This window comes from Bison bison, unplaced genomic scaffold, assembly GCF_000754665.1.
Source record: "Bison bison bison isolate TAMUID 2011002044 unplaced genomic scaffold, Bison_UMD1.0 scf7180017864453, whole genome shotgun sequence".
Taxonomy (NCBI): domain Eukaryota; kingdom Metazoa; phylum Chordata; class Mammalia; order Artiodactyla; family Bovidae; genus Bison; species Bison bison.
The window spans coordinates 2,620,409-2,641,494 of record NW_011495015.1 but is presented as its reverse complement, the minus strand read 5'-3'; the positions used below and the strand labels follow the sequence as shown (position 1 = coordinate 2,641,494).

General features: G+C 45.2%; 1 protein-coding gene across 1 annotated transcript in view; it reads left to right on the top strand.

Annotated features, from left to right (window-relative positions):
* The window catches only part of PTPRM (protein tyrosine phosphatase, receptor type, M), a gene marked incomplete at its 5' end in the record, with an annotated part of 499,416 nt that overhangs the window by 451,470 nt on the left and 26,860 nt on the right, over nucleotides 1-21,086 (top strand). The window contains 4 exons of the mRNA XM_010859089.1: nucleotides 3,741-3,838; nucleotides 15,229-15,345; nucleotides 20,585-20,739; nucleotides 20,977-21,084. Coding sequence (XP_010857391.1) covers nucleotides 3,741-3,838; nucleotides 15,229-15,345; nucleotides 20,585-20,739; nucleotides 20,977-21,084 — 478 coding nt within the window. The remainder of the gene's footprint in view (nucleotides 1-3,740; nucleotides 3,839-15,228; nucleotides 15,346-20,584; nucleotides 20,740-20,976; nucleotides 21,085-21,086) is intronic.

Here is a 21,086-nt window from a genome sequence, read left to right as displayed (position 1 = left end):
CCTCCCAGGCCAGTAAACCCAGAAACTCTTGGGTTAGGTCATCAGAATTTTGTAAAGCTGCACAGTGATTATAATATGCAGCCAGAGTTGAGAACCGTTGGTGGAAGCCAGAATTGCACTCAGGCTCCAAATGATGGATTGGGTTGAGATTGGAGGGAAAGTGTTGGGAGCAGGGGGACTCCAAGGAGCCACAGGCTCAGCGGTTGGAACCAGCTTCTGCAGCACTGCCCGGCAGCATTCTGGAGACCGGGGGACCCTCACGCTCACTCTAAAGAAGCCCTCGCAAAAGATGCCCCCCTTTATAATAAATCAGGAAGAACTAGAGGCAGTGTTCTTTCAAGCTTCTACAGATAATCTCCAAAAGATGTCAAGAAAGAGACTCCTACAAGTATTATCTATTAATAGTACTTAATATTTTTATGGGGCTTCCCTGGTGGTTCAGATGGTAAAGAATCCACCTGCAATGCAAGAGACCCAGGTTCGATCCCTGGGTGGGGAAGATTCTCTGGAGAAGGGAATGGCTACCCACTCCAGTATTCTTGCCTGGAGAATTCCATGGACAGAGGAGCCTGGCAGGCTACAGTCCATGGGGTGGCAAAGAGTCCACACTCTTAATATAACACTTTAATAGTAAATAATATGGTTTATAGCAATGCATACAGAAGTACTCATTCATTCATGTATTTATGAGCCCATGCTCTGTGCTGGGTACTCCATGGACCCTAAGGAAAGAGCAATAAGCACGACAGCCTCGTTCCTTCCTCCCAGGGGAACTTGAGATAAGTCATCACAGGGGCTCTAGAGTCGAGAAAAGGCCAGTGAGTTGTACCTGGGAACTTGCCCAGCCTTGAATGTCTCTGTTGGGCACTGAGGGGAGAGGAAGATTTCTTTCTGAAAGCACATGCATCTGCAATGCTGGGGCACCAGATTCATCCACAGTAGCCATTGTCATCAGAACTGGTTCTGGACGTTTCAGAGCAGGTGGCACAGGCCTGTGTGTCCGGCGGAAGCAAAGAGTGTCACTCCTTTGTTTCAGGGTCGCAGTGGAGAGACTGTGTGTGTCTGCACAAAGATGGACTCGGGTTATTTTTTCCTTGTGAATAAGTAACAAGCCGTTAAGTACACAATGGAGACACCTCTCTTCCCGTGAGCTGGAAGCGTAGTGATTGATGAGATCCGATGTTTACTTGTGTCCCCGGTAACCTTGACTGAAGTCACTGAAATCTTCAGCCCGTCCATCAGGAGAATGGCACGCACACGCCAAGGGACGGGGCAAGCAGCAGGCAAAGCTTCGTGGGGGGCAGCGCTCAAGGTCCCAGAAAGGGACTCGACGCAGAGGCTCAGGAGGTGGAGGGGTTCTCACGAGGAGGGGAAGAGTGTCGTCACGGCAGCAGGAGGAACAGTAGACATTTGTATTCAGAGAAAAGGGAAGGAAGCTTGACAGTGAGGAAGAAGAAAAAGAAGAAACTGATACTTGGTCAAGAGGAACGGGCAGTGACTGAAGGGGCCAGGTATGCCCCCTTTGCTCAGCCAGCAAGTGACCATCAGTAAATAACTTTAAATGCACCCTTTTTTTTTGTTTCTTTGTTGGCTTTTCTGTTGTTTTTTTGCATCTTCAGCTCTTTTATGGCCTTGGGCTTTAGAAGCTTTAATTTCCGTAATGTTCATTTTGTAAGGCAAACGAAGATTAGAAGTTCTTCTCCCTAACCTATGGCTTAACCTACTGATTTCTGCAAAATAATTTGTGGAGAAATATCTCTGTTTTTACTGACCAGATTCTACAGTCAAATGATAATATATCTCTTGGTGAGATTTTTTTTTTTAATCTTGACATAGAAAACTTCAAATATGAACAAAAATCGACAGAATTGTACAATGAATCTTCACGTAGCCATCATCTGGCTTAAAAATTGATCAACTTACAGCCCAAATTGCTTTAAATATACCTCCAGTTTATCCTCTCCATTTCTCATTCTATTTTAATGTAAATGCACCTTGGGTTGTTGTTGTTTTGGGGGTTTTTTTGCACCTGGTTTTTGTTCTGACATGTGACTGTATAAAATGCCTGAGTCAGCGCTCATTCCACAGATTCTCAAAATAACCCTCAGCCATGTTCCTGAAATCAGTATGTAGATAAAGAGAGATGCAGATACTAAGGTCGCAGTGTTATTTTCTGGCTTTTTTCTCTAATTATAACCATCCCAGGGGGTATGAGATGGTATCTTACTGTGGCTGTGGTTTGCATTTTCCTAATGACTAATGATGATGGGCATTAGAGAAATGTCTGTTCAAGTGCACTGCCCATTTTTATTGGTAAATTGGGTTGTTTGTCTTTTTCATGACCAAGTAACTTGCCCCACATCACACACTCGGTTCAAAGCCAGAGGCAGATCCCAAACTCACATATTCACATGTTCACACTCCAAACCTGGGAATCTACAACGTCCAGATCCAACAGCACAGCTGTCCAGCCCGTCCACCTTTGAAGGCATCTTCCTCTCCTATCCCCACATGTCTACTGGTCATATAAAGACTTATGCTGTTAAAATGGAAGCCATAGAGTAAACGTCACTCTAGAAATACGCACCCAATAGAACTGTCTAAATATGTTTTCAGCAAATAATTCTGAGAGCTTGCCACCAGCAGAACCTTAAGAAATTCCTGAAGAATATATTTGATGATTGTGAAAAATTAAAAGATGAGCTAGACAAAAGTTCTAAAATTGTTTGAAAGGGAGCAAAGAAGTTGACAAATGTGAAAATATAAACATTGTATTAAAATAGCATCCATGGTGGGCTTCAAAAAGTGATAAACACTATAGAAAAATTGCATGTAAATTGGGAGTAGTCAGAGATAAGTCCTTTGTAATTTTAGTAGAAAAGGCTAATATGCTAATTAACCTTAGATTTTTAATTATGTATTACTGACACACTGAAATAAATAGGAACCATGAAGATTTATCCAAAAAAGATTTATTCTATTACATGGAGACCCTCAAACATGTTTGAACATAGAGTTTGGGTCTTTTTTTAAAAATCTGCATTTAAAGAAAGTTTAAATTCCAGCTTTCTGTGCCTTTACAGTGTATATAGCACTGGCAGATTTTCCCTCTTTTTTTCCAGTCCATAAAAAGAGCTCCTTAATGCTCAGATCCCAGGAGCTGGGAAAGCAGGTCATGGTCAGTGACAGGAAGTACAAGTGCTCGAAACTCTGAACTCGCTGGAAGGTGTTAGGTGAAAATTCTAGAAAAGATTAATTTGACAGATAGCACAGATTAAGAAAAATACTAGAAACCAGAAAAGGCCATCTTTCCTATAGAGGCTCATTTCATTCTATAGACTGCTTCCCTGGATATCGCCAGTTGTTAGCAGAAAGAGGGATGGTACCCCTTTTTTTTTTTTAATCACACTCTCGAGTATTATAGAGATAAATAGCTAAATGATGAAGAAACAACTTTCTTTCACAGCAGTCATTTAAGAAGGGCAAAAAGGGCTCAAATACAGATGCGTTGGATGACGTGAGAAAATCAAGCCATGAGTGAAAAATCCTGTGTTTCTAAGGGTGCTATTATAGGAAGAGTGCCCCCCACCGCCACATCAGCACTAGAAGGGAGAGCTCTGTCCACCGAGAGGGATGAGGGGACTGCCTGCGGCTGTCCGGAGATTTCTTTGTGAGCTGCAGAAGTGCCGCAGGTGCAAGCTCCCAAAGACAGCACACGTCTCTGCTGTGTTTTGCTGCAGGGCCGATGCAGGAGACGATATCTGACTTCTGGAGGATGGTGTGGCACGAGAACACAGCGAGCATCGTCATGGTGACCAACCTGGTGGAAGTGGGGCGGGTAAGTGGCCTCTCCGCCTCCCAGTCATCTGTTCCTTCCTTAGACACCTGTGTGAAGGAGGATAGGAGCCAGCCCTGGATGCAGTGTTGTGTCCTTCTGAAAATGCTAACCACTAGGCTCCTCCTCTGGCTTGCTGTCCTTGCTTATACATTATCAGTAAACATAGCCTGAATTGCTTTCATGTGTTGCGATAGCAACAGACAGGAAAGGCACTCAGGATTTAAAAGCAGTTGTTACCCGGATATATTGAGCACACAACAACACAAAAACGTAGTGACGCACGCGGGCTGGTGGTTGGGTGTCAGAGCACAAGGGGAGCCCCAGGAGGCAGGCCTGCACTCCCCACCTGGGGGAGAGTCCTCCCTGAGAACAGCCGGAAGCCCAGAGTCAATCCCAGGCTTAGAATTCCAGCATCTCCTCTCACTTAGATCGTCCCTTTCCTCCCTCTCCTGACCTGTGAAGTGGGGACCACACGCCGCCCCCGGGGCCTTGGGTTGCTTCATCTGTATTAACTGCGGATGAGCTATTTTTATTTAACCAGGAAATTCTTCAGTAGTTAAGATCTCGGTCATAGGATTCAACAGGATTATTCCCAAAGGGGAATTTGAAAAAGAGAAGACACACAGGATGCAGCTGCTCTGCTGAACAGTGAGGCCATTTCCATGGTTCTGCTGAAGGACTGTCACTTCTTAGAGACACTGACATTGTGAGATTTACTCTGCGCCTAGAGATTAGCCTCCAATTGAAATATTAGGGGCAGAAGTGATAGAGGGGTTGTTTCGTAAGATTCTCTGTCAGCCTTAAAAAAGAAATCCTGCCACTGACAACTCGGTTGCATCTGCAGGATGTCAGGTCAGGTGAAGTAAGCCACTTAAACAGGGCAGGCACTGGACTATTCCACCCATAGGCGTGAGTGATAGAGAAGAGTCAAGTCACAGAAGCAGAAAGTGCAGGAGTGGGTGCCAAGGATTGGGGGAGGTGAAGCTGGGGTTGATGTTCAGTGGGTATAAGGTCTCAGTTACACCAGAGGCACAAGTTCTAGAGATCTGCTGTACAAAGCTTGCTTGTAGTCAGCAATACAGCGTCACCCACTTAATTTGTTAAGAGGGTAGACCTCACGTCAAGTGCTCTCAGTACACACACACACACACACACACACACACACATGCACAAAGCCCAAAGGCATATAAGAAACCGCAGAAGGTGGTGGATATTGCCCCTGACCTGGGTTGTAGTGATCGTACCAAGGGCATTCACTATGTCAGAAGCCATCCAGTTGTGCGCCTGAAGGTGTCTGTATTGGGTTGGCCCAAAAGTTCATTCGAGCTTTTCCTTAATATCCTACGGAAACCCGAACGAACTTTTGGGCCAACTCAGTACATCAGTTACACTTCAATAAAGCTGTTCTTACAAATGGATTTTCAGAAGGTCTCAGGAAGCACAAACCAGGAAGAAGAGAGACTTAAAAAGTGGGATAGTTAAAATTCTAGCAAAGATGACAAGCCAAAGAACCTGAAAATCCTCCTCTTACAAACATCCTGAAATTGTAGATAAAATGTAAATGAGTTTTAATGTATTTAATATAAAATATAAATGTATATGTAAACATAAATGTTAAAAATGTTTCACTTAGCTCTTAAGAAAGTAAACTACTAGAGAACAGAGAAGAAGCAAGGACTAGAGACCAGAGAAAGGGGGGAGGGGGCAACAGGCTCCCACTAGAGGCTGACGTAATGGTGCCCATGGGTCCTGACAAGTGGGGTAGGGCTTTAGTCTCATGAGCTTGGATCTTGAGTTCTAAAGCCCACCAAGAACAGAAGGTAACACCTTGGACATGTACAGTGCTAAGAATTTGAACTGAGACGGCCACATGAAACCTAAACTCACAAAGGGTAGATGCTCAGATAAAGGGCCAAGGGGGAAATAGGGGAGGGGCAAAGGAGAGGGAAGCCAGCCGGGCACCAGAACAGGGAACTGACAGAGGCAGATGGGTCCTCACTTAGGCTCTGGTGAGAAAACGCTTCCACTAATTCACGGGTCAAAGCACAACACCCTCATATCACTCAGAAAATACTTAGAACTGTGAATCATGAACATCATGTAGTAAACGTGTAGGATGCCAAGCAAATGGTACCCAAAGTATATCTATGTTCTTCAGGGTTGTTATTAGAAGACTAATTAAGCATCTAATTCAAGAAGATAAATGAGGAACAGGGTAAACTAAAAAAAGAAAACAGTAACAGCAGAGCAGAACGTTATTAAATAAAAATCAAAGAAACAATAATAAAGATCACCGTGATCAAAAAGGTTTTGTGGAAGGACTGATGAAATTGACAACCATCTGGCAATCAGAAGAAAAGAAATCAGAAATAACAAATAGTGGGAATATGATACATTTTTAACATAACAGATAATATGAATCACAATAAATTTGAAAATTTAGATAAAATCAACAATTATCTTAACAAATTTGATTTTCCAAAACTGACTCAAAAAGAAACAGGAATTCTGAAGAGACAAAAATTATTTAAAAAGTGAATTATAGTTAAAAAGTGACCCATGGAAAGCATTACTCCCAATTGTATTATAGATATATTCTGCTAAATACTCAAGGAATGGGTAACTCAAATCTTATAAAAATTATTCTGAGAAGAGAAAAAGAGAGATTATTTTCCCATTTTAAGAGGCTAGTATAACCTTGATATCAAAACCAGATAAGAACATAGCAAAAGGGGAAATGATAGACACCGTGAATCAGGAAGAAATAAATATATCAATAGATCAAAAAATGAGAGCCCAGATGTTGATGTAGGCATTTGTAGGAAAATGTGTAATTAGTGGGAAAAACATGAGCTTTTCCATCAGTTGAACTGGCACTTTTGGTTATTCATGTGGACTAAAAGAAAAGCCCCAAACTAAAAGAAAAGCCCCAAATTGAATACCAAATAAAACCAAAAGTTTTAAATGTTTTAAAACTTTTAGAAGAAAATATGGAGGGCACATTTATGTCCTTTGTTTTAGAAGTGTTTCAAAGAGACCATAAGAAAAGGACAGGTAAAATTGACCATTAAAATGTAAAAGTTTCTGTAAAGGATATTAGTAAAGTGATGAGACAAGAGGGGAGAAGCTACGGGACTATTAGATAAAGTATAAAAACTGAAAAAGCACAGGTTTACTGCCAACCATGTAAAAGCCATTTACGCCTTTGGATTCCCTGTCTCTTGGGAGATGCTGAGAGCAGGGAAGCTGGCCTGGGGGGATGCGGGGAGCTCCTTGTATGACCAGCCTAGAAGGGGTCGCTGAGCTCCCCACCACCGGCCCCCACCTGGGCAGTGTAGATATCATGCCACTGTTTTATAGGGATCTTGTAAAGATTAAATGAGTCTCTAGATGGCAGGTGGTTAGAGAAGTTCCCGCCCCATTCTGAGGACTTCCTAAACGTAAGTATTAAGGTAACCCTTACCTTTTCTCCAGCACAACTGAGACCTCTAGTGGCATTTATGAATTATCTTCCTTGGGACTTCCCAGGTGGTCCAGTGGCTAAGACCGTACTCCCAATGTAGGGCCCCAAGTTCCATCCCTGGCCAGGAAACTAGATCCCATGTGCCACAACTAAAGATCCTACATGCTGAAACTAAGACTGGGCACAACCAAATAAGCAAACAAATAAATAAATACTTAAAAATAAATAAATTACCTTTTCACCCCCAAATCAGTAGTTTCCTATAAAAGCAGTAATGACTACTGAAAAAAACAAATTTTCAACTCTGCCATAAAAGCAACAAACTCCTTTCAGGGAGGAGACAGCATTATAAATTTGTGGTCTCTCCCTCCTAGAGCTCAGGAAATGCCCAGCAAAGCTAACGAAGGAGAATTTACCCCACCTACAGCAGTTGGTATCCACCAGGTTCACTGCGAAACAGCTCAGCTCAGTGTTTTACCTGTTTCTTTCCCTGAAATGTATGATTGATTCTGAGTCCTCACTCATCTCACACACATGTGTTGACTGCCTTGTGTGCTGAGGAGGAAGAGATATGGAGACTGCTTCACACTGCTTTGCTTTCCCAATAACAATATTCATTGAGTTATTTACCAGATTTTATGTATACTCAAAGCTATGGTCTTTCCAGTAGTCATGTGTAGATGTGAGAGTTGGACCATAAAGAAGGCTGAGTGCTGAAGAATTGATGCTTTTGTACTGTGGTATTGAAGAAGACTCTTGAGAGTCCTTTGGACAGCAAGGAGATCAAACCAATCAATCCTAAAGGAAATCAACCCTGAATATTCAATATCCCTGGAAGGACTGATAGTGAAACTGAAGCTCCAATACTTTTGCCACCTGATGTGAAGAGCGAACTCATTGGCAAAGTCCCTGATGCTGGGAAAGACTGAAGGCAGGAGGAGAAGGGGGCGACAGAGGATGAGATGGTAGGATGGCATCATTGACTCAATGGACATGAGTTTGAGCAAACTCTAGGAGCTAGTGAAGGGCAGGGAAGCCTGGTGTGCTGCAGTCCCTGGGGTCACAAAGAGTCAGACACAACTTAGCGACTGAACAACAACATATTTGCATCAGAGCTCACTTAAAATCCTCTGGAGAAGGAAATGGCAACCCACTCCAGTATTCTTGCCTGGAAAATCTCATGGACGGAGGAGCATGGTAGGCTACAGTCCATGGGGTCGCAAAGAGTTGAACACGACTGAGCAACTTCACTTCACTTCAGTTAAAATAATCCCAAGATAAATTATTTTGAAAAGTAAGTAATTATTAAAAATAACAACCACTACTGGATTTTTCTTTAAATAAAGGCATGTGCGTATTTTTTGCTTAATTGAAATTTCAAAATGTGCTGTCTCAGGACCCAGTGACTAGACATGAGCTGTTCTCATATAATAAACCCTCTTTCTTTAAGGAAAAATTGGGACAGCATGGTGTTTGGCTAACAGATCAAAGGAAGACCATGCTATGAAATTATTCCAGTGAAAAGCCACAGACACTAGAGCCCACTGTCTGTTGGACGTGGCACCTTTTAGTGGGATGCAGGCTTCACTCTGAGTTGCCTGCCTTGGAATAAATAGGTGGCCTCTGTTCCTTCCATCAGGACCCGTCCCATGCAAGGTGGCCCCTATTGACATTTTTGATGGAAACAATTCTTTCTGACAAATAGCCATAGACACTTCAGCTAATAGTGTGCAGCTGAAGGGGAGAGCAGGGGCCACGGTTCAAGTTCAGCCTTAAATGGAAGCCCACAGCCTCACAGAACTCAGGAATTTTAGGTCTGGTAAGCTTATTTAAAAAAAAAAAAAATCCTTCCAGATCCTCACCCAGTTTGCAGGGACGTGGTAAGCTCTAAGAGTCCTGCCCTGCCACCATCAGCCCCGTGGACTGGCCTGAATTCAATTAGTGATGTGCTTCATGGCGTCTGTCCTTGAAACGTCTGGTGCGATCTGGGGGTGTTGACAAGAGGTCACATGCCCTCTGGGAAAAGGTCATACCTCATTCCAGGCCATTTCCCATTGTTCATCCTGCACATTTGTCCAGAGACGACATGCCCACGTTCCACGCTTGGAAACAGCGACGACAAACCACTGAAGAAATGAAAATGACATGGTTTTTAAGGGCAGCAACTAGCTGCTTACCATGTTGACTGCAAGCAGCGGGTGCTTCATGAATCAGGCATGAGCCAGGCCGACGCTGTTTGTTTACACAGACTTGATTCATTAAGTCAGAGCCCAGCAGCTTTCCCCGGATCTCTGCCCTGGAGCGCCCTGCATTAGGCCACTGTAATTGCCCCTGTTGGAGCCTCTGGGAGGCCTCCGGTCCCAGCACCTGTGCAGAGGACTCAGAAACCACACTTCCCTCCTGCAGGGCTCCCCCCATACACCTGCCAGGACCCGTCATTATCTAAGGCTTCCTGGTCGCCCCTGCGCATCCCCCGCAGCCTGTGTGTTGTGGGAAGAGACGCTTGTCAGTTTCCTTGGCACCTGCCGACAGCCGCACACCTGGCATGTAAATTGCGTCGGATGTGTTGTGGTTGTTTTCCCTCTTTAATGAACCCACCGGAGGGACCCCAAGCTCTTTATCCAACGCCTGGTTCCCAGGAACTCCCACCGACTCCGCTGTGTTGTTGTACTAATTCATCTGCCAAAAGTCTGGGAACCCAGTCTGGGGCTCTCCCAAAGGAGGTTCTTTTTTGCACTGGTAATTTAAGCTAATGATTTCTAAACATATTTTAGTCAGTTTGATGAAGACTTCATTAGGATGTAACTGTTTATTAAAAATCCAAATGAGGTCTCGGAGTAACGTAGGAAGATGATTGTTGAGCTGCCCTGAATAGTTCTGATAACAGGTGGTAAAGGGTCTTGGAGCCAAGAAACCAGAGATGCTCACCCCCATCAATATATAATGGATGCAAGGGAACTGATGGATGCTTTAAAGATTATCATCTTCCCAAAGAGATTGTCTTGAAATTCCTTTCACGTGTGTCACTAAAAGAGTAACAAAAGAAAAAAGTTAAGATGAACACTGGATGTCAGAATAAGCTCTAATGCACATACAAGATGGGCTTCCCTGGTGGCTCAGATGGTAAAGAATCTGCCTGCCAATGCAGGAGACCCAGGTTTGATTCCTGGGTTGGGAAGATCCCCTGGAGAAGGGAATGGCTACCCATTCCAGTATTCTTGCCTGGAGAATCCCATAGACAGAGGACCCTGCTGGGCTATAGTCCATGGAGTCACAAAGTGTCGGACATGACTGAGCGACTAACACTTTCACTTCTTCACCTACAAGGAAGATGTATTAAGGTTCCAAGTGCACCTGGAGCCTTAATACAAAGAACACTTGCTTTTCTACAAAAACCCACCAGATCCAAGATCAATGGAAGAAGTAAGAGAGAGGAAAGATTTTCCCCTTAATAACATGTGGAAATAGTTTAATAGTAAAATAATAATAATAATAACGTAGGTAATATGTAGCAGTACAAAATAATAATTTTTTTACAGAATCTCTTAAGTTGTTCCAAGACATCCAGTTCGTATGTGAAAGGGAAGAGAGATTATTTTTGTAGGCATTACTGAAATTTTTCTGTCTTGAACTCTCATGATTCAAAAAGATCGAACTTTCATCGATCTTTTTTTTTAACGAATTGGGTATTTAAGATTGACATTTTGTGACCTGAGTAAAGATAGCCTTAACCTTTGATGAATTTATACTCATTCAGTAAGTATTCCTCTGCATTTTGATACACCATCAACCATCATATTAATGTAGCTGATTCAAGCCTTGCCTTCCTCTGTAACTTTAAGATAAAACTAGGAAAACAGGAAAAGTCTGCACTATCCCATTTTACAACTGAAGAATGGAGGCACCAAGAGAGGGACACACGCCAATCATTGTCCTCGGTGGTAGCAAGTCTCCATCCTTCCGCAGGATGATTTAAATTTCAGGAATGGCTAAAAGTCAAGGCCAATCTGCTGAACAAGGTGAGGAACAAGCAGCCTGGGTATATGTGTTTCTTCAAAGTGCTGATGATTTGTCATCTAGTTAGGTAGGAGAGAAAAGGAACAGGACATTTACCAGGGAGGTCTGCAAGATGACACTTGGAATTCCACAGGAGGCATCAGGCCACTTGTTTCTTTACAGCAGATGAAAAGAAATGTTACGGATAAGGATGTGATGTTGTGTGTATTCTAAGTATTGAATAATCTCTTCATTAAGAGATGCTAATGGAAGACCAGATAGAAAACCAGAAGCCCTGCAGGAGGAGGTTGAGGCAGGAGCCTGAAGAGGGACTTGCTGGTGCCGTGAAGTGATTCTCCCAGATTCACACCATCCAGACCTCTAGCGGTTAAAGCAGGCTTCAGATGTGCTTCCCAGAGGAGAGGGCAGGGCCGAATGTGGCAGGTGTCGGAGGGAGGAGCTGGGAACCTAGGGCAGGCCAGGTACTGTTTTAGGCAGACCGTCTCACTTACTCTCCAGTCTCCCTAAAAACAATGCTACAGTCCCATTTTGTGCACGAGAAACCTGAGGCTCAGCGGTACCCATCATCAGCTGCAACACAAGTCAGCAAGAAAAACGCAAGTGCACCTCCATCTGACTTCATCACACAGGGGCCAGAGAAATCTGGACATTTAACCGAGTGAACGTTCTCATTGCTGTGAGATCTCTGTTGAAGACAAAAAGTCCTGCACACTATAGACCTGTTCTCTTGGAAGCTTCGCTGGCAGGCGGCTCTTAACCAGGGCTCTTCAGTCACTGTGCTTCCCTTCAACGTCCCCACTCTTGTCAACAGCGTGCCCAGCAAAGCCACGCTCAGCCAGCCCCTGACACAGCTGTTAATAGAACTGTGGTCACTCTCTCTGGATGTCTTTTTAGAAAAAGTCTGCCCGAAAATCCCTTAGTGGATCAAAACTTGTACCAGTGCCTTTGTCTTTTTTCCTGCCTGCCGCCTCCTCGATGGTTTTATCTGTTCAGTGGGGCAGTGGTGGCCAAAATGACGGGCTGACTTCATCCTCCATGATCACAGACTCTTTATCAAAATGAGTCCTTGGCCCAGCACAGAGCACAGAAACAGACCTTTACAGTCTGCCCCAGCCTCCGTCCTGCCGCCCGAAGAGCTAGTGATACAGGAGTATCCACAAAACAGAGCCACTTGTGATCAGGGATACGAATGGAGGATGCTGCCATCGGATGTGTCTTTTCTTCCTGCCCCTTGCCCTCCTACTCCCTCCCACCCCAAGAGGCAAGACAGCTAAAGTATTTCAGGGCTGTCTGTTCGGTATCTGTCCCTGAAGCCGGGCCTGGAGAGACTGAAGACAGCATAACTGACCGTGAGCTCCTCCTCCAAAGAGCTCTGCTCTTGGGACCTGTCCGCAGCCTCTCCCAGCCACCATCCATTCGTCTCTGGAGTGAGTCCCTCTCAGTCCCTGGGCCGGCCTCTTGTTCCCTCCTTTCAGGACTCGAGCCAGGGTGATAAGGAAGCAGGGAGTGGGTAGGCCGGCTCTGGCCCCTGCTGGCTAACCCCTCGAGCTGGCCACTGATGAGGTCACGGTGATGAGAACCCGGGGTCTCAAAGCAAAGTCCAGGCAGGAAGAGCTGGGTCTGACAGTTGTGATACTCTGGAAGAGGAGTGTTTGGAAACTGTCTCTGTGGCTCCTCTCAGCTCTACTGGGTGGGAAGCTCTCCCCACCCCCAAGTCACAGGACGCTTTCCTAATTCCTGCGTGCATGCAAGCATGCTCAGTCATGCCCAACTCTTTACAACCCCGCCAGGCTCCTCTGTCCGTGGGATTCCCCAGGCAAGAATACTGGACTGGGTTGCCATGCCCTCTTCCAAAGACACCCTGAAGGTCACAGTAATGTGTGGCCAGCCTGGGAGCTACAGCCTGAGTGTCCGGGGGTCTCTGATTTTATTGTACATGGGATCATTTGGGCTACTGGCTAAAAATGACCCTTTGTGAAGGCAGTTAGAAATCCAGGAGTTATTCTGCTTCCTGTACTGTTTCACGTTTGTGAATTTTAAAGCCAGCAACCATGCCCCGTTGGAGGCAGGAGCCCATCATGCCCCCCCGCCATCCTCCACGATGACGGGCAGGCAGCAGCCTCAGCCACAGGGTGCCTGAGTGATGGCCGGATGGAAGCGGCGCTGAGACGCCGGGTAACTGGCATTCTGGGCCGAAGACTGTCCGGTGCCTTAGGTGGTGAGACCGTGCGGGGAGCATTGGGCTGCAGCGGGGCAGCATGGTCAGAGAAGAGGAGCATCTGGTTCTTCCACGCCTGGGCTCCAACAGACACCCGGTAACCACTGGTCTAAACATCCATGTCCGCAGAACATAAAGGCCAGGACGCGACTCAAGCCCCGACTCCTCCGACTGGAGAGCCTGCATCCAGAAGGAAACATACTTTCCTCTTGACACAAGTCCAAGCAGTTAAAAAGATACTAAAGTGAACCCAATTTAGAAAGCTTTAGAGTAGGCTGAAAACAGATGTGGCAAGCCATTTCAGGATATTTTGGGAGATGAGATGGGAGGGCGGGATGCAGAATGGCTTCGCTGCTGCTCTGGACCCGCCCAGCCAGGTGCCTCTGCTCGAAGAAGGCTGCCCACAAGCATCTCTTTGGAAGGAGGCTTCCTTTCTCCTAATGACCGCTCCTCTGGACCCCAGGGGCAGAAATAAGCAATAGAAAGCCCTCTGCTTGCCTGCAGGTAATAAGCAGGCCCTCACCCAGTGTCATAGCAACAGAACTGGCACGTCCTATCGGACCATCAACAGAGAGCTCACACCCATGGAGGAAAGACTTTGAAGGGGTGTGGCATTTGAGATACTCTTCAAAGAACAAATGAAATGTTCAGCTGGACAAATTGTGTGACTGGGAGGGGCCTGAGTAGGAGTCTGGACCGTGAGGTCTGCTGGGGGATCAGGCAGACCACTTGTCTCTGAACATAAAATACATGTGGCTCGAAAGAAGGGTAATAAAAATACAAGAATGAAGATGCTAGTCTAGTTGTAGCCAAGTACAAAAAAGACCTGTACATGCCAGGCCAAAGTTAATTTCTCTTTAATTTCATGGGCAGTCATTGGAAATAGAAGTTTATTGAGCAGAGCAAGTCAGTGCCAGAGGGACCACACTTGGAAGGGTTTTTGCAGCTTCTTGAGGAGGGGATGTCCACACAGGAAGTTAGCAGAGCCTTAACGAAGATGGTGGCGGAGGGAATAAAAAGCTGGAAAATGTATTTGAAAGCTGTTTCAACCGCTTGCTCAACTTGTCACTTGGTTGGGTTTTGGAGAAGGATCTCCAGGTTTTATGCTTGGGTGACTGAAGAAATCATTAACATGGGGAGTTCACCAGGTTTTGTACACTGAATTTACTTAGACAAAAAATGAATCTGCAATTGTAACTTGAGAAAAACACATAGCTATTGCCTTCTTCAGAAAAAAAAAAAATCTCTAATCTTGACTTTTGGCTCCAATTTCCTGCTCGGTCTCCTCCAAAATGTTCCATCAATTTCTAAAAGTAGAAGAAATTTAAAGTTCAGAGGAGCTAAAATATTGCAAGCCACCTTTTGTAGTTTGTTTTTCCAGGCCACTCCTGAGTAGAAATAAATAGACAGGAAATGAATGGTTACTGTAACTGGGATATTTGCAGTATAAATACAATCTGTTAACTTTAGACCATTTTCCTAGGTTTTATTCCTCCCATGACTCAAATTGTGTTTTATTCTGGGGAGAGAAAAAAATATACAGGTGATCTAAAAAGAACAAAGTTAAGCTACATTTCTGATTTTGTGCACAAATTGTATCCTATAAATTATACTGTGACCCATCATTTAGAGAACTCAAAAAAAAAAAAAAAAAAACCCACTTTAGCCTCATTTCCTTTGTGTTTTCTAAAGGTCAAATGCTGCAAATACTGGCCAGATGACACGGAGATCTATAAAGACATTAAAGTTACCCTAATAGAAACAGAGCTACTGGCAGAATATGTGATAAGAACATTTGCTGTTGAAAAGGTAAGTTTTCACACTATTTTTGAAAAGCTACAGTCAGACATTAGTGATACCAGCCTCATTAACTTATCCGGGATAATTCATCTGTGGTCTCACCTGAACGCAGGTAGGCTGTAGCCAGTGATGACTCAGGACTGCATCCTACCTTCTGGTCCTGCAGCACCTCACTTCCATCTTTGAAGCAAATCATTCCCATTTCATAGGAATATGTATTTTGCCGCTAATCCAAAAGATACACCTAGGTGTCCACTTCCTTTTTCTTTTCAACCTGGTTGGTATTGTTCAGCCCGTCTCTCTCTCCTTGTTCAGAGGCAGTTGATAAATATCCTTCATGCTGTATGTCCATGTGGGTTCCCCAGTACTGAGTTAGCATCAGTGTGGAGACACGGGTTCTAACTCCTCCTGGATACCCTTCATGTCCTCAAGCCTTTCTCAGCCTGTGGTTTCATGCAGATGATGGACTTTCCAGGTGGAAGTGTCTGCCTGGAAACAGACACTTTTTCTGTAGACGTGGGATGCTTCTGCATGAACCAGCTTCTCCATTCACTCACTCCCATGCTGGTTTCAGCCCTTGGTCCCTGCGGGTGCGGCATCCCAAATGCTCATCCCATGCGCATGGATGGGGCTGCTGCTCTGAGCATAACAGGGAATCTCCTTACCCCCCTCTTTCTGCCGACATAGGGAGGGCCCGGAGGAGAAGCACACTGCAGTCCATCCCGAGAAGTGTCACAGGTAGGCTGCGGGGGGCGGGGAGTGGAGATGATGTGTCCGGCGAGTTCTCTGCCTTGCTGTCCTCCAAGAAGGGGACCCCTGCAGTTGTCTGTGGAGTCCCCAGGCTTCTGTCCAGAGCTGGTTCTCTGCAGCCAAGCCCTACGCTGCACCTAGCGATGCTGGCACGAGTTGCCCAGTGGTGGGTTCCCTTAGAGACCCCAGCGTTGTAAGTGAACCTTTGGGCAGTTGGTTCCAGCCCTTATTCCCCCTGGATATCAACGCAGTCTCCAGACTAACGAGACCAGTTGTGGGGAATGAAGAAATGGCAGCGTTTGCTTCCTGGCTCATTTACCCTAATGTTTTTAACACCTCTCCTGACTTTCAAAACCCTATTTGTCATAGAATCACAAGGCTGAAGAGACTTTCATTTATTTTAATCTGTTTCTCATACTATTTAGCATTTTTTTTTCCCTTAGCCTGTCTTTTTTAATAAGCAGACAGGAGGCTTGAAGACTTCAAAGAATGTGGAGTTCTGGTTGACTCAATTCTTTAAGTTCTGAACCTCACACTTTGATGTCAGTTTTTGGTTTTTTTTTTTCCTTTTTAGGCAGAATCAGGAGGGAAAAAAAGAAAAGCATATGGAGGATTTTTGTATGGCTCTTGGCAAGAGCACTCATGAATAACTGCATTAAAACAGATAGTGATAAAAGACCCCGAATATTTTTTTTCTTTAAAAAAAAAATCATCCGAAAGCCATCACTTAAACATGGAGTTCTTTGAACAATAGTCAGCTCTCTAATAAGCTGAAAATGCATCTCAGTGGCTAAAGGAAGGATTTGTTTGTTTCTTTGCTCTTTTTTTAACCTCTTAGTGTTCTCTATCCCAGCTGCACAGAAATGTTTCTGAAACACCAGGTATTTTAGTCCTAAGACAGCCAGCAAAGAGCTGGTGGAAGGAAAGGAAGGATGAGGAGCTTGTTAAAGCATTTGGGGAAATCAGAATGACATGTTAGTGATTTTCTAACCAGGCAATTGGAATCTTTAAGGAAAACAAATCGTTAGTACTTCTTCGGAGCACTTCTTGTAGGTTTTAAACTTCCTCATTAGAAAGGAAACTTTAAAAAAAAAAAAAACAGAGAGAGAAACAGCCAAGTGAAGTGTGTGCTTTGAGAGTCCTGCAGGTCTGATTCTATTTTGAGAGGATTTACATCAAGGGACCTAAAGGTGAAAAATAGGTTTGGGCTTCATTCTGCAAACAAGCAGGAAGGTTTGCAATTTGAAACTGATCAATGCCTGTTTTGCATGGGGTGGTCCTCTCTCCTTTCCCATGAGGCTGATGACCCGGAGCTGAACAGATGTTAAATGACAAAGTGCCCATCCTGGCTAGAGGAAGACAGCTGAAAAGCTTCTGTGGATCTAAGCTGTCAGGGGAATCTATCCTCACTGATGCTGGCAGCAAGGAAGTTGGCTACGGACACCAAATTCCCTCTGCAAGGAGGTGCCTGGGGCTCAGAAAAGCAGGAATATGGCCTGAAACCTGTCAGAAAGAACATGCACCTAGGGATTCATTATCCCACACTTATTTATCAAGCACACTCTCTGGATTAGGCTCTACTAGGCGTCTTCCTTCCCATTAAAGTACAAGGAGAATGAAGTAAATATCACACCTTCTGTTGTTGTTGTTCAGTCACTAAGTTGTGTCCAACTCTGTGACCCCATGGACTGCAGCAGACTTTCCTATCCAGACTTTCCTATCCCTCACTATTTTCCGGAGCTTGCTCAAACTCACGTCCATTGAGTCAGTGATGCCATCCCACCATCTCATCCTTTGTCGCCCCCTTCTCCTCTTGCCCTCAATCTTTCCCAGCATCAGGGTCTTTTCCAATGAGTTGGCTCTTCACCTAAGGTGGCCAAAGTATCGGAGCTTCAGCTTCAGTATCAGTCCTTCCAATGAAGATTCAATTGATTTCCTTTAGGATTGACTGGTTTGATCTCCTTCCCAAGGGACTTTCAAGGGTCTTCTCCAGTACCACAGTTCGAAAGCATCAACTCTTTGGCGCTCAGCCTTCTTTGTGGTCCAACTCTCACATCCATACATGACTACTGGAAAGACCATAGCTTTGGCTATACAGACACCTTTACATAGCATTAATATTTATTACAATTTATATATATAATGATGATACTGATTTATACCACATTAAGTCTTGTTGAGCAAACTCTGGGAGACAGTGGAGGACAGAGGAGTCTGGCATGCTACTGTCCATGGGGTCACAAAGAGTCAGACACAACTTAGTAACTGAACAACAACAAAATCTTGTTAATGAAAAACAAAAATATACTTGATATCAACTTGCAACATGTTGGGGCTGTGATCACCAATCACATCTATGATCTATCCCCCCAAATATATTACAAAACAGCATAAGAGGGAACTGCCACATCCGTGAACAAGAGTGAGAAGTGACTCAGAAGCCACTCCATTGCTCGTCTCATCAGTAGTGAGCACATTAGAGATCAAGGTTTATTTTGGAAAGAGGTTTGCTGCATCCCAGACACTGACATTTACCCTGCTAAGAGAATAAGCCTTGCATCAGTTGGCCGCCCCTTTCCCACCCCATGATGGATGGAGTTCAGAATCTGGGGATGCTAGATCTGAAACCTAGAAAAAGAAGTGCTCAAAAAAATTAAAATTAACAGTGTATCTGGGACATAAGTGCTCTCTTGTCCTCTTTGGAATGAAGAAATATTTATTATAGGCTCTCCCCTTTCCTGGGACCACCCCTGCCCCGTCGTCCTACGTAAAGCCAGGCGAGCACTCAGGGGTGGCACAACCTCACCATTTGTCTTCTGATGGAGGCTTTGGCCAACTGTCATCATGGTTTCAGCAAGAGGAAATGTGGGCTCCTAACCACCTAGGAATCTTGCTCTGAGGTCACAGAGCGTATTTAGCAGATGACAGTGTTGATTTTCCTTTGTGAATCCCTGACGGCTTAATTCCTTAATGCTTAAACCAACTAAAGAACAGCATGATTTTCTAAGAGAAATGAAGCTTCCACACTTCTGTGTTATTAAACCAAGACAAATGAACGCCCTGATAGCAGACAACTCTTATCTTTAGAACATATAGTTGTTGGCCTCTTCTGATCTTTCAAAGCACATAAATTTCTTCCTGGCTAAGTTTCCACAAACTGTGACTGATGGTGAACAAAGGGTTCCTGGACGGTTTGTGTTGAGATAGTAAGACCACCCCCAGAGCCTAACACAGAGATGGTGTCCAGGAAACAGTGCTAGAAAGAGAGAAGGGGGAAAGTCAAGTTTTATCTCAGGTTACCTGCAGCCTTGATTCTGGAAGTAATTGTTTTCAAAACAGACTCTTGTTTTAAAACACAGTCTTCCTACATAGATTCATAGTTAGGAAGAAAAAAATGGATAAAAATCAATTTAAAGTACTTAGTTGCTCAATCACATCCAATTCTTTGCAACCCCATGGACTATAGCCCACCAGGCTTCCTGTCCATGGGAGTCTCCAGGCAAGAATACTGGAGTGGGTTACCATTTCCTTCTCCAGGAGATCTTCCTGAACCCAGAGATGGAACCCATGTCTCCTTCATTTGCAGCTCAGATTCCCTGAGCCATCAGGGAAGCCCATAAATCAACTTAGTTATTCTCAAAACAAAAGTAAATTTAAAAAAAATGCTTGAAGTCTGTTTCCTTCTGCCTCCCCTTCAGTTGTATGGCAGACCACCCTCCCTCTTCAGTTTACTGATCTAACATAGAATTCCAGCAAAAATATCTATTGGTTTCCATGGTCCGTATATGCTGACATGCCTACTTCCTAAAAGCCAACCACTGAAGACACCTCTGTCACTCTAGACCCTGGAGTCAGACCTGAAGAGCTGCGTTTGCATCTGATTGTTGGTGACCAGATGCATGGATTCAGTGTTTACCCCAATTAGAAACAGAAGTCTAACAAACTTGAGTTCCAGTGAAAAGTGGTCCTCTGGCCTGTCTGGATGGAAGCTGTCCTAGGAGCCTTCCTGTACACATAGGCGTGTGCACAGCCCAAGTGCCCGGCACAGATGGCACCAGGACACGGAAGAACTGAGCAGGAGTCTGCATCTCAGCTGCTTGTCTTGAGACATAAAAACGCCTTAGACCCCTCCCGCCCCCAATCTGTGTCTCGGGGCTTGCTCCTCACACCATAGGGTGTGAGTGACACACAAACTGTTAACAGAGCCTATGGCTTAGAAAGGAGGCTCGAGGAGTCTCAGCGCCCACCACTATCCATTCACTGCCGTTGCACCTGTAAACTCGCGTGTTCCCCAAGCATCATCTCCCCTTCCACCCCTACAAACATCTTCCTCCCTGTGATGAGCTCTCGGAGTCTGTGTTACCTTGGAGAATGACTTTCTTCCCAGCAGTCAGTTACCCAGCCCCAGGCTCCCTGACGCTGAGGGTCCTTGGCGCTCTCCTGGCCCCTCATTGTCTATTTCCCTGTGTTCTCTCCCGTGCTGACCGGCCCCTGGCAGCGAGGCGTCCATGAAATCCGAGAGATCAGACAGTTCCACTTCACGGGCTGGCCGGACCATGGGGTCCCCTACCACGCCACCGGGCTGCTGGGCTTTGTCCGGCAGGTGAAGTCCAAGAGCCCACCCAACGCAGGCCCTTTGGTGGTGCACTGCAGGTGAGTGGGGGCCGAGTGAGGGCAGTGGGTTCGAGCCCCCTTGGGGTGATTGAAATGTTTGGGAACTAGACAGAGGCAATGGTCGCACAGCATTGCAAGGGTGCCAGGCGCCACTGAGTTGTATACCTTCTGGTGGTCATTCCACGTTCTGTGAATTTCACCCCAGCAAGGATCTAAGAGGAAGCAGCAGCGGGGGTCCCTTCTGTCCCCCCTTACTGAGCCCCCCTGTCCGTGCAGTGCTGGTGCAGGCAGGACCGGCTGTTTCATCGTCATTGACATCATGCTGGACATGGCCGAGCGGGAAGGGGTGGTGGACATCTACAACTGCGTGCGGGAGCTGCGGTCTC